At 43.3% G+C, this 13,779-nt stretch overlaps 1 protein-coding gene across 4 annotated transcripts in view; it reads right to left on the bottom strand.

The window, feature by feature from the left end:
• LOC112219239 (protein piccolo) overlaps window positions 1-13,779 on the bottom strand; it is a 49,034-nt gene that overhangs the window by 15,606 nt on the left and 19,649 nt on the right. For 2 of the 4 annotated variants that reach the window (XM_042301566.1, XM_042301567.1), the window contains exons 7-13: window positions 8,706-9,759; window positions 6,424-6,492; window positions 5,843-5,869; window positions 4,412-4,503; window positions 3,919-3,994; window positions 3,651-3,776; window positions 10-118 (exon numbers count right to left, since the gene is read on the bottom strand). In XM_042301566.1, coding sequence (XP_042157500.1) covers window positions 10-118; window positions 3,651-3,776; window positions 3,919-3,994; window positions 4,412-4,503; window positions 5,843-5,869; window positions 6,424-6,492; window positions 8,706-9,759 — 1,553 coding nt within the window. The remainder of the gene's footprint in view (window positions 1-9; window positions 119-3,650; window positions 3,777-3,918; window positions 3,995-4,411; window positions 4,504-5,842; window positions 5,870-6,423; window positions 6,493-8,705; window positions 9,760-13,779) is intronic. The other 2 variants (XM_042301568.1, XM_042301569.1) reach the window with 2 other exon arrangements.

Below are 13,779 nucleotides of genomic sequence, written 5' to 3'. Positions count from 1 at the left end.
TTGACTCACAGTCTGACACAGAGCTCCGCCTCTGCACACGGCTGACTCATAATGCACTGCACCTCCTCGTAGGTCTTCCCCATCAGAGGAACCCCGTTCCACTCCAACACCTGCATTCCTACAGAGAGACCATATTTGAGACACATCTTTCCCTCAGATTATACAGACCCACAAAGAATTTGCAAACAAATCCAATTTTGATAAACTCCCATATATACTGTATTGGGTGAAATACCATAGTGTGCAATCACAGCAGCAAGATGTGTGACCTGTTGTCACAAGAAAATGGCAACCAGTGAAGAACAAACACAAGGAACAAACAACCCATATTGGTACTTTAACTATTTGCAAATCGTTATAACACTGTACATAGCGATAGTTTGACATTTGAAATGTCTCTATGCCTTTGAAACTTTTGTGAGTGTAATGTTTACTGTTAATTTTTGATTGTTTATTTCACTTTTGTTTATTATCTATTTCACTTGTTTTGGCAATGTAAACACACAGCTCTGGAAAAATGTAGAGACCACTGCGAAATAATCAGATTCTCTGGTTTTACTATTTATAGGTATGTGATGGGGTAAAATGAACATTTTTGTTTTATTCTATAAACTACTGACAATATTTCTCCCAAATTCCCCCCAAAATGTTGTCATTTAGAGCATTTATTTGCAGAAAATGACAACTGGCCAAAATAACAAAAATGATGCAGTATTTTTTGTTATTTTGACTAGTTGTCATTTTCTGCAAATAAATGCTCTGAATGACAATTCTAAATGAGATGAATTCTCGATAATGCAGTCAGGGCATGAGACTAGCTCAGACTACGAACACCTGGCCTGGTTCTCAGTGCATCTCAGAACACAACACAACCCAATCAAGCTTCCAAGCTTAACTCTTTCTCAAGGGTAGGCTCTAAACTCTTCGAAATATACCACTGCCTTTTCTGTTCATGACTAGAGCGTCTTTCTTTCAGGTTCTCGTTCACACAGCTGACAAGGCTCAGAGAACACGCCAGAGAAAGTAAAGTAAGGTAGGATAGAAATAGAGAGGGAGAAAATGCACAGCAAACTCAAACCCATGGCAGCCTCGGCGCTGTGGCTGCACTTACACAAACCAAACCTCGTCTTCACATGAGACTTTTGCTTACGAAGCAACTCGCCAGCTGCTGTGACGACAAAGGTTGGAATTAACATCTCTCTCTCTCTGTAGATTAGATAGTCAAGGCCACAGAAACATTTAGAACATGCTACCGCACTCCCCCTCCCATTTCCCCACTCCTCATCTCCCCTCCCATTTCCCCACTCCTCATCTCCCCCTCCCATTTCCCCACTCCTCATCTCCCCTCCCTTTCCCCACTCCTCATCTCCCCCTCCCATTTCCCCACTCCTCATCTCCCCCTCCCATTTCCCCACTCCTCATCTCCCCCTCCCTTTCCCCACTCCTCATCTCCCTCTCCTTTCCCCACTCCTCATCTCCCCCTCCCTTTCCCCACTCCTCATCTCCCCCTCCCATTTCCCCACTCCTCATCTCCCCCTCCCATTTCCCCACTCCTCATCTCCCCCTCCCTTTCCCCACTCCTCATCTCCCCCTCCCTTTCCCCACTCCTCATCTCCCCCTCCCTTTCCCCACTCCTCATCTCCCCCTCCCATTTCCCCACTCCTCATCTCCCCCTCCCATTTCCCCACTCCTCATCTCCCCCTCCCATTTCCCCACTCCTCATCTCCCCCTCCCTTTCCCCACTCCTCATCTCCCCCTCCCTTTCCCCACTCCTCATCTCCCCCTCCCATTTCCCCACTCCTCATCTCTTCTCCCTCATTTTTTCTTATTTCTATCTTTCTCTCTCTCTCTCTCTCTCTCTCTCTCTCTCTCTCTCTCTCTCTCTCTCTCTCTCTCTCTCTCTCTCTCTCTCTCTCTCTCTCTGCACCTGAGGGCACAAGTGTTCAGTTCCATCCTCTTTCACTAAAAGTCAAAACATAGCATTTGCATAATGGCAATTTAGTCCACTGAAGAAAGTCAGATAAAACCTCAACATTAGAGCAAAACAACACTATGTTACTATGGTTGCTTCCATTCCTAGGAGGGTTACTGTGTAATAGATGTTAGAAAAACAGAAACAACCAAACATTCTGTTATAATTCAAATACACTGGGACAATTACTATGTCTACATAATTATCTCCACAATCTGTATGACGCTAAATACAATTACAAACTGAAGGGGATTCTTGGGAGATGGGATATGCAGAGAGAGACAATTGTGTGTGTGTGTGTGTGTGTGTGAATCAGTTCGCTTGTGTGTGTGTGTGTGTGTGTTTGTCCTTCAAACTCCTCCTTCATCTTTCAGCAAAGGCTGTCACATGTCTCTAGCGTCACCGCCAGGGTGTGACGTCACCATGTCTGAATTGAGTGTGACAAAGAGAGGGAGTAGATGAACCCTCACATACCTAACTGCAGTGGATTATGCTATAGAACCATAAAGAACAAGGCTTTCCCTCTGGTTCAACACAGGGGGTCTGGATGCTCAAACATGTACCACGTCAGAGTAAATCCCCCAAATATATCAGTGGGAGAGATCTACTGTCACATTGTTCAGGATGTCTGGTAGTTAGAGTGCTGTGTTCTGAAGTTTCTTCTACGTTCTTATCTTCAGCCTGTAGCCTGTACTAATCTGTGCTTCAGACAGAAGAGTTTTACAGAAATATGACAGACGGAAGCAGAAAGATGGAGAGGGGTGCTAAATACAGTTTCTAATGTGACAGTGTGTGTGCGTGTGTGTGCGTGTGTGTGCGTGTGTGTGTGACTGTGTGTGTGTGACTGTGTGTGTGTGACTGTGTGTGTGTGACTGTGTGTGTGTGACTGTGTGTGTGTGACTGTGTGTGTGTGACTGTGTGTGTGTGACTGTGTGTGTGTGTGCTAAATACAGCATAATGACTAATCCTGTGCAGGCATCTCAAAGGGGCAGAGTGAGTTGACAGAGCTTTTTTTCTGGCTATCTGACATCTCAGAGAATAAGACATGACAGGTGCAAACGCCCGCTCACGCGCAGGCGAACACACACGCTCTCTCTCTCTCTCTCTCTCTGGCGCTCAGATAGCCTGGCAAAGATATTCATATTAAGCTGACACTGGCCTGGTATTATTAATATAACAATAGATTCCTGCTTAAACCATTAGTTTATCGGCTCTCCTCCAGAACACTTGTGAAATGATCAATATACCTCATCCAGATGAACTAGTACAAACTGAAATGTGTACAACATGAACTTAGGAGTTATGATATACCACGATAAGAATGTTAGATTTTTCCAAATGTCACTTACCTTTTTTCTTTCTGCACAGATTAACATACTCACTTTATATTTGTAAATACAGTATATTATTACAATGCATAATACCTCTTCTATTACTTGTTATTTTTATTTGACTCTTATTATTGTATTATATTTGAGGGAACTAGCACGCAAGCATTTCTCTGCACCTCTTCTACCTGCTGTGAACTGTGTTTTCATCGGCTATAACCCACAGTACTTTCTCAACTTTAAATCAGAGTGTGTCCCTGTATGACCAGAGAAGATGACTCATCTCTTGTTCTCTCCTCCTTCTATTTGCTCTACTTACACCTTACACACACATGTGCACATACACTTACCTTCCACCACTTTCCCTGTCTGTTCAGCCACTCCCCCGAGCGTAACCTTGGCAATGTAAGCTCCTATCTCACCACGACTCCCAGGAATCTCTTTCCCTCCCACCACACGAATCCCCAGGCCATTCCCTGCAGGGAACACACACCCACACCAATGAAACAGGCCTGAAATGTCATATTAGAATTCCAGAGTTTGAGATCCTATTATTCCATTTGAATAGCCGTAGATTTGTACATTATAGAATGTTTACTGTACGTTTGGGTGCTCTACCTGAAACGCTGCTGTCCTTGGGGTCTCTCTGTACTTTGATCCGGGTGTGAGGATACACATAGGGAATCAACTTCATCTGTGGGAGGGACAGGGACATCAGAACAGTCAAGATCCAGTACATTGATTACAACAACGACAACAAAAATACTGCAGCACTCCAATACAACTCAGCTAAAGACAGTCACTACCAATGTACATTCAATTATGAGAAAACCTAGGATATTTAAGAAATAAGGTATATATGGCCAATATACCATGGCTAAGGGCTGTTCTTAAGCACGACACAAGGCAACACCCGAAGTGCCTTATTGCTATTATAAACTGGTTACCAAAGTCATTAGAACAGTAAAAAAAAATGTTTTTTGTCATACCCGTGGTACAGGCTGATATACCACAGCTTTCAGCCTATCTGCATTGAGTCTCAAACCAGCCAGTTTATAATGTATTTTATTAAATGTAGTCAACTAGTTTAGACGTATCCAGCTCCTCTAACCTGTCTCCTGTCCAGAGCTTGTCCGTTTACCCGATGTTGTCTCTCTGCAGGCTTGTCAAACCAGTCAGTGTCCTCCCTCCTCAGGTGGTATGCTACACAGGGACAGAGACATGGGGAGGGGGAGACGGGTGGAGAAATGCGGACAGGGACAGAGACATGGGAAGGGGGAGACGGGTGGAGAAATGCGGACAGGGACACAGACAGAGAGGGGATAGTCAATGGTCAAACCCTTTACAAGCAGGATAGATGCCCAACTCCAAATCAACCGCTAGCCTCTAGCCCCTGACCCTATATTACTCACTTTATATAGATCTGAAGGTATTAGCAATATTGTAATATCTCTAAGTCACTCTCTGCTAGGCTTGGCAGAGTCTATGTGAATTATCAGATCTACACAAGTGCCTTGGGGCGGGAGCTAGGTGGCTATGTGGAATTGGCATGAGTAGCACCCCCTTAAAATAATGTATAAACACATCCTTCGCTCCATGTCTACTGCTTTTAGGTGATCAGTGATCTGAGCTAGCTGGAGAGGTGAAGACAGAGTGGTGAAAACCCTGCTCTGTCCCATCCCCAGTTGTATTAGATTAGTGACCCCTTCAGAGACTGATGGGGATGGATGTATTTCAATTAGTTATGGCATGCAGAGGGACCCCTGTGTGTGTGTGTGTGTGTGTGTGTGTGTGTTTACGCGCGTGTATGTGCACGTGTGTGCTGATAAACAGGTCATGCCAAGAGATAGTGAAACATCTCCACAATGGGTCAGGGCCACAGTAGAGACACGCTGAAGGTGGACGGAGGAGAGTGTCTTCCACAGTCACAGTACAGTAGTACAGTAGTACAGTAGTACAGTACCGTAGTACAGTAGTACAGTACAGTAGTAGTAGTAGTTCCTTTTGCCCTGAGACAGTGAGGTGGGACATTGATAGCTGGTGTTGTTATCAGGGTGATCTAACATCATGATCATTGTTGCATCTATCATCGTGTGAGAGACCCTCGACAACTACTGATGCGGTATTCAGATATGTCATTGTTGTGGTAATGTATAGCTTTTAAATGTGGAGCTGTATCTGAGCCACCTTGCAATGGTGCATGAACATGAATTCCAGAAATGGGTTTGATATATGTACAGAACCATTTAAATGTGGATCATTCCAGAAATGGATTGGGGAACCACTACCGTATATGATATGTTTACAGTACATTAACATCAAGACATGGGTCATTCCATGATGAGGTTGATATGTGTAAAGTACCATCCAAAAATGGGTCATTCCAGAAATGGGTCTAAAATGTTTGTGTATGTGATACCATCAGCATCAGGTCATTGAGCACCATGGGGTGTGGGGTGTTGTGGGGTGGAAGCAGACATTGTCTAGGCTACATGGGGTTGGGATGTGGTCTGGATTAGACCGTTCACACTGCAGCTCTCACCTTCTATGTTCCAGTTGGGGCCTCCGGCTGGGGTGTAAAGTTATATGTTTTAGAAACGGCTACAACACAACGTCTTGAATCTCAGACTTATTCAGTGGACTATGTCTCCATCCACTTACACTGTATATCACATGCACTGAACTACATATAGTGGAGCACATGCTTTGAAAGCAAATAAATACATCTTATAACATTATAGTCCATCAGGGAGTTTGCATTTCTGATTGGAAGTGCATGAAAGATGTATGTTATAATACAGCAATTGTAGAATAATTGTAAAATGATCTACCTACAAATACACGGGTATTTACTCAAATATATCAAATGCATAGCACTGACTTACTGTAAAGTCACATGGATACTAAAGCATTCTAAACATCAAAAGGTAGACTCAACTATATGACATCACAGTGCGGCGACTTATTTTGTCTTGCCAATTCGTGCCCTTCCTTGAGGCATGGCTGGGTACGGCTGGGTATGATGATGTCATATTGCGGAGTGTCCCTTTAACATGGTGCTGCTGTATTAGTGGAGGGCAGGCAGCAGGGCCAGTGGGGAGGAACTAAACTAGAATACTCTACCGTGTCTGATACTCTCATGAAAGATTCTGGGATCATCTCTGTTCAGTGTCAGCATGGAGTCATTTAGGGCTGGAACCAAGGCAGATAGACACTTATTGATGTAGGGTCAGAAAGAGAGCCTTCTGCTGCTCATCAACTACTAATTCACCTGTCATTGGGGTCAGTTTTATAGTAAATGTAAAACTGTATAACATGCTATTCAAATGAAAATGCTTTGTCAAATGAATCAACTTGCATATATGGTTATTAATGTGTGTGTGTCCGTGTGTTTCTGCTTGTCTTTTCCAAAATATATTTTCAAATACGTAAAGAGAAATAGTGTGCATTTCTGAAACTAAATATCAGTAACTACACTCTGCTGGGCCAATAGAAACATAGGGGCATGTTGAGGAGTGAGGTTCTGGTTAGTAAACATAGATGTGAGAAGGACAGCTGAAGAGATGGGGAGAGAACACATTAATATGCTACCAATCAGAAGAGAGCATGCACATTACAGTCGCTTGGAAACATTCAAAGCAACCAACATCATGCAAAAGACGATGTCAAGCTTTATTGAAATGGAAACTCAAACACATTTTATCTCACAGCAACATGCATGAATACAAAATGGAAAATACCCAAGATGTGCAGGGATGAATATGCTATAAATAACTGTGTAGTGTGACTACAATAACATACACTGAATGTACAACACCTTCCTAATACTGAGTTGCACCCCCACCCCCTTTTGCCCTCAGAACAGCCTCAATTCATTGGGGCAAGGAGTCAACAAGGTGTGGAAAGCATTCCACAGGGATGCTGGCCCATGTTGACTCCATTGCTTTCCACAGCTGTGTCAAGTTGGCTGGATGTCCTTTGGTTGGTGGACCATTCTTGATACACACGGGAAACTGTTGAGTGTGAAAAACACAGCAGCATTGCAGTTCTTGACAGACTCAAACCAGTGTGCCTGGCACCTACTACCATACCTCGTTCAAAGGCACTTAAATATTTTGTCTTACACATTCACCCTCTGAATGGCACACATACACAATCCATGTCTCAATTGTCTCAAGGCTTGAAAATCCTTCTTTAACCTGTCTCCTCCCCTTCATCTACACTGATTGAAGTGGACTTAACAAGTAGCATCAATACGGGATCATAGTTTTCACCTGGATTCACATGGTCAGTCTGTGTCAGGGAAAGAGCAGGTGTTCTTAATGTTTTGTTTACTCAGTATACAGTATATCAGTCAACTATCAACATGGATCCAAATCTAAAACTCAAATACACAAACAAATAATCTACAAAATCCTTAGGGGGAAAAATGGCATTGCATTGCAATATAAATGTGAGCATAAGCTCTCTGTATTATTACTGCTGTAATAGTATGTGTGTATTTCCGGTAAAGAGACAAAGTGAGTGAGTCAGGTACAATATAAATGGCTGACTGCATCGTCTGAACAATTACAGTAACTAGACCCAGACCCACACATAGTGATTCAGCATTATGCCTTTAAAATGGCTGCTGACAGCAGGCCAAGCTCCACAATAGCTGAAAAGTAAATATAAGTATGTCTAAAGGCCTGACCTACTTTCTACAAAAACCAGACACCATTTTCTGTCTGGAGAAGAAAAGGAAAGGAGAGGAGAGAGGAGGAGTGGTATACTGTAGACAACAGGGCCTGTAGTCCCAGGGTGTTTCTCTCTGTCATCCTATCATGAATCCAACAGCTTGTATAGACTATAGATAGCACCCAGATTGTAGCGACAGTTTACCAGCTACTGTTGCATATTCATTAGTCTCCCACCCATTTAAATAGGTTAACACCTATTTAGTCCACAGAGGCACTTAAAGTGTATTTACGATCACATATAATACATTATTGTTACTTTACTGTTCTGTATGCTTAAATGAAGCCCTGTATCCATCCCATAATACATTCGGTCAGTGATGAAACCAGGAAGCCAACATGTAAAAGAAGAGAACAGAACTGGAGCATGCTAATAACAACACAGACACACTGTCTCATACATAACATCAACCGTATTATGTATCGGCGAAGAAGACAGACAAAAGAAGACAAAATAACAAATAGTGTTGCATGCAGAGATAAAACAAGACAGAAACAGAAACCAGAATAAAAGACAAAGACAACATGATGATAAAAGATGTGAAATAATAAGGGATGAGGACAACAGAGACAGAGTCAAAGCCTTCTCAGGCAGACATACAAACAGTCAGGAGCATTGCGACATGTCCAGAGACTCAGGGTGCCTTGAAAGCCTCAGGAGCCATTTACCTTCGCTGTCAGACATCGCTCCCCCCAGATCATCCATGATGAAGGCTATGTCTCTGTCGTAGACCCCACTATGTCCACGTGTAGCCCTGGACTCCTCCCTCATGTGCTGCTGGACCTCCGGCAGGGAATGGCTGGAGCCAAACTGGTCTCTGGAGTCAGCTGAGATAGGTGGTAGAGGACCAGCTGAGGCTCTGGCCATGCCCATTGGCTCTCCCACCGGGCTCAGAGGGCTCTCCTCTTCTGAGTTCTGAGCCACGATGGGGATTCGCCCGATGGGCAGGCTGGTGGGCTTGGTCCTGGCCAGTCCGGAGCCGAACGCTGCATCCAGGGCTTCTCCCTCGCTCCTCAGCCTGAGAGAAGAGCTAGACAAGTCCCGTTTGATGGAAAGATCCAGGCCATAGACAGAAGTGGGGCGGGAATTGGGTCGTGAGGAAGGGCGAGAGCTCGTGCCGCTGGGGTAGGTGGTGTCATCCTGTAGGGTGGATCTCATGGTGGGTACCCCCAGGCTAAGGGACTGGCTCAGAGAGCCAGCCAGATTATTTCCCAGAGAGGAGCCCAGGTACTTCTGCTGCTCAGAGAGGTTCTTCTTCAGGCCAAAGTTGATCTCATCCTGAAGCAGTCTGGCTCGTGTGGACAGGTTGGTGACAGATGAGACTCCAGAACCCAGGAAGCTGCTGTAGTCTGGCTCCAGGTCTCTGCTCTCCTGGATGGGGGAGAATTTTGTTATCTTGGGGTCCATCAGGGTTGCCTTCTTCTGGTTCTTGATCTGTTTCTGGTAGAGCACGGCGGCAGGAAGCTGCTTGGCAGCTTGTTTCTCCAAGGTCAGTCGGCTGATGCTGTACTTCTCAGCCTTAGGGAAGTGTCTGTAGCTGGGGTCAGTGGGGAGGTACTGAGGCATGCCCAGGCCTGAGAGGTGCTCCAGACCCTCCGTCCCTCGTCTAAATTCCTGCTTTATCTGTTGCTTCAGGAGCTTCAGCTCATAGGGCTCTTCCATAGAGTCTTCATCTCCTTTACCGTAGCTGTGCAGACGCGAGTTACCCAGGAACGCAGCAACCTAAACAAAGAAAAGAAAACCATCATCATATTGCATAGAATTTTAAGCAATTTTCAGCAAAACCTGCACAAGACACACTGAGACAGAGTATATACAGTGGGGCAAAAAAAAGTATTTAGTCAGCCACCAATTGTGCAAGTTCTCCCACTTAAAAAGATGAAAGAGTCCTGTAATTTTCATCATAGGTACACTTCAACTATGACAGACAAAATGAGAAAAAAAATCCAGAAAATCACATTGTAGGATTTTTAATTGAATTTATTTGCAAATTATGGTGGAAAATAAGTATTTGGTCACCTACAAACAAGCAAGATTTCTGGCTCTCACAGACCTGTAACTTCTTCTTTAAGAGGCTCCTCTGTCCTCCACTCGTTACCTGTATTAATGGCACCTGTTTGAACTTGTTATCAGTATAAAAGACACCTGTCCACAACCTCAAACAGTTACACTCCAAACTGCACTATGACCAAGACCAAAGAGCTGTCAAAGGACACCAGAAACAAAATTTTAGACCTGCACCAGGCTGGGAAGACTGAATCTGCAATAGGTAAGCAGCTTGGTTTGAAGAAATCAACTGTAGGAGCAATTATTAGGAAATGGAAGACATACAAGACCACTGATAATCTCCCTCGATCTGGGGCTCCACGCAGGATCTTACCCCGTGGGGTCAAAATTAACCTAAGAATGGTGAGCAAAAATCCCAGAACCACACGGGGGGACCTAGTGAATGACCTGCAGAGAGCTGGGACCAAAGTAACAAAGCCTACCATCAGTAACACACTACGCCGCCAGGGACTCAAATCCTGCAGTACCAGACATGTGCCCCTGCTTTAGCCAGTATATGTCCAGGCCCATCTGAAGTTTGCTAGAAAGCATTTGGATGATCCAGAAGAAGATTGGGAGAATGTCATATGGTCAGATGAAACCAAAATAGAACTTTTTGGTAAAAACTCAACTCGTCGTGTTTGGAGGACAAAGAATGCTGAGTTGCATCCAAAGAACACCATACCTACTGTGAAGCATGGGGGTGGAAACATCATGCTTTGGGACTGTTTTTCTGCAAAGGGACCAGGATGACTGATCCACGTAAAGGAAAGAATGAATTGGGCCATGTATCGTGAGATTTTGAGTGAAAACCTCCTTCCATCAGCAAGGGCATTGAAGATGAAACATGGCTGGGTCTTTCAGCATGACAATGATCCTAAACACACCGCCCGGGCAACGAAGGAGTGGCTTCGTAAGAAGCATTTCAAGGTCCTGGAGTGGCCTAGCCAGTCTCCAGATCTCAACCCCAGAGAAAATCTTTGGAGGGAGTTGCCCAGCAACAGCCCCAAAACATCACTGCTCTAGAGGAGATCTGTATGGAGGAATGGGCCAAAATACAGTGTGTGAAAACCTTGTGAAGACTTACAGAAAACGTTTGACCTCTGTCATTGCCAACAAAGGGTATATAACAAAGTATTGAGATAAATAAGTATTTGGTCAATAACAAAAGTTTTCCACCATAATTTGCAAATAAATTCATAAAAAATCCTACAATGTGAATTTCTGGATTTTTTTTCTTCTAATTTTGTCTGTCATAGTTGAAGTGTACCTATGATGAAAATTACAGGCCTCTCATATTTTTAAGTGGGAGAACTTGCACAATTGGTGGCTGACTAAATACTTTTTTGCCCCACTGTAACAAAACCTACATATCACAGAAGAGCATTTACTTTAAATCAGTGGAGGCTCCTCAGAGAAGGAAGGGGAGGACCATCTTATAAAGTGAATTTCATGAATGTTGTTAAACATTTAAAAAGTTTGCAAACTAAATATATTAATGTCACCAAATAACTGATTAAAACACACTGTTTTGCAATGAAGGTATCCAGTAGCCTCAACAGCACTCTGTAGGGTAGCACCATGGTGTAGCAGCTATTTTCTGTCCTTCTCTGGGTACATTGACTTCAATACAAAACCCAGGAGGCTAATGGTTCTCACCCCCTTCCATAGATTTACACAGTAATTATGACAACTTCCAGAGGACATCCTCCAACCTATCAGAGCCCTTGCAGCATGAACTGACATGTTGTACACACAATCAAATGATCAGATAATGAAACTAGTACTGAAAGAATAAACTGGAGCCAGCTAGCACTGCAGTGCATAACATGTGGTGAGTAGTTGGCTCAAAGAGAGAGAAAGACAATAGTTGAACAGTTTTGAACAAATTCATTTCTTCAAAAACTAAGGAGAAGCAGCAGTAGAGAGAGAGAGAGATATATATATAGCTATGTTTCGTTGTATTTTTGTTCACTTTCACTTACTTAGCTAGCTAATGCAGCCAGGTAATTTAGCCTACTCAAACCATTGGCTCAAACAGAGAGGAATGCTAATTATGTTAGCTAGCTGGCTAAGAATATCAAACACTGGAACTTTCCAAGTCCAGGTAAGCTTTCGCTTTTTTGTTTTATTACCACCGGGGCCCACCGGCGTAACAGCTAAACTGCTTGCTGTACACTGTACTGCGTGATTGTAGCAGGTTTACTAATGTGTTAGTTGTAGTGTCTATGTTGACTATGAAGTTAACCATGACTAAACCCATTCGGTACAAATATGCGCAACCGCAGCATTCAAACAAGGCTGCAATGAAAACTAATGGGACTGTGGCAACTGTATTGCATCAAAATCTGGGATGTGAACTACGTTTCGATTCAGCGTTGATTGACATGATAATGGACAAATAGTATTTGAGAAAATACAAAAAAATGGACCCCACTGACGTGGTACGTTACATCGTGACGTAACGTGCATTTGCAACTCATTCTGTGTCATACAGCCTCTCTCCACCAGGTATAACACTTCTCTCGCAGTTTAAAAACAAGAAAGGGACAGGGACAGAGGATACCTAGTCAATTGTACAACTGAATGCATTCATTTTTTGCGTCATCACGACTCTCAAAAGCCAAGACAGCCACTGTTTACTTCTGAAGATAAATTTAGCACCGCAACCCGATTCAAATTCGACACAAACCTTCAAATAGGTATGTAATAACACATTATATAAACTCTTTATAGTGTTTTATTTACATTTTATAGGTGATAAGTTGGACAGATTGGGTGAAAATACTCAGTTTCCCCACACGACATATCTACTATTACGCAGTAGGTTTAGCTTCCCCACCCGCCATTTTTAAAAAGACCCGACGGAGATCATTGTCTTCTTCAATCATGCAGAGATGGGCATCATGAAGGTCTTGTCATTGATTTTGCTGGAAAGGGGAGAAATTGTCCTTTACAATAGTATTACAGTTGATCTGGAAGTAATACGTTTTTGGGGCGCTAAAATAAGGTAAATTGTACGGACCAGCATGGTGTACAAAAGTGCATTAGTTAACGTTAGCTAATATCATGACAATGATGTAAGCTGTGTGTAGCGATTAACAGTTATGATATGAAGGTTTGGCTTGGAAATGTTTTTTTTCCCGCCTGGTCACAGATAGCTGTTGTGTTGTGCAGAAGTCCACAAGTGAAGGGAAAGGTGAGAGGACAGTGAGTAAATGCGAGAAAGAATTATACAACGAGCAAAGTGATGATGCTGTGGCTGCTATGAAAGTGAACTGTGTGTGCGGGTAGTCAGGGGTGTATTCATTCCACTGATTCTGTTGAAAAACTTTTCTTAAACGGAAGCAACGGAATGAAACATAGATAAACTTACCTGAATTTGTCCAATATAAACTTTAGTGCGCAACTGTTTGGACTAATGGTTACACCCTAGATCTGTTAGATGCAAGCAAGAGTGTGCTAGATGGTATTGAATGTGTCACTGTCTATCACCTTGATTACTCCAATTTGTCTCTCGACCTGTGCACCTGCATTATAAACTTTCATTCATAGGCTAGGTTGTAGCAACCTCATGCTGGGTATAGGAAAAATGTGCGTATCATTTAGTAGCCTAAACCAATCGATGTTACATTGAGCTGGGTGAATGGAATATGAATGACAGTCATCCAATATGCTGTAATAAAAATAAGGATC

Source organism: Oncorhynchus tshawytscha, linkage group LG19, assembly GCF_018296145.1.
Source record: "Oncorhynchus tshawytscha isolate Ot180627B linkage group LG19, Otsh_v2.0, whole genome shotgun sequence".
Lineage (NCBI taxonomy): Eukaryota > Metazoa > Chordata > Actinopteri > Salmoniformes > Salmonidae > Oncorhynchus > Oncorhynchus tshawytscha.
This window is presented reverse-complemented; position numbering and strand designations above follow the sequence as displayed.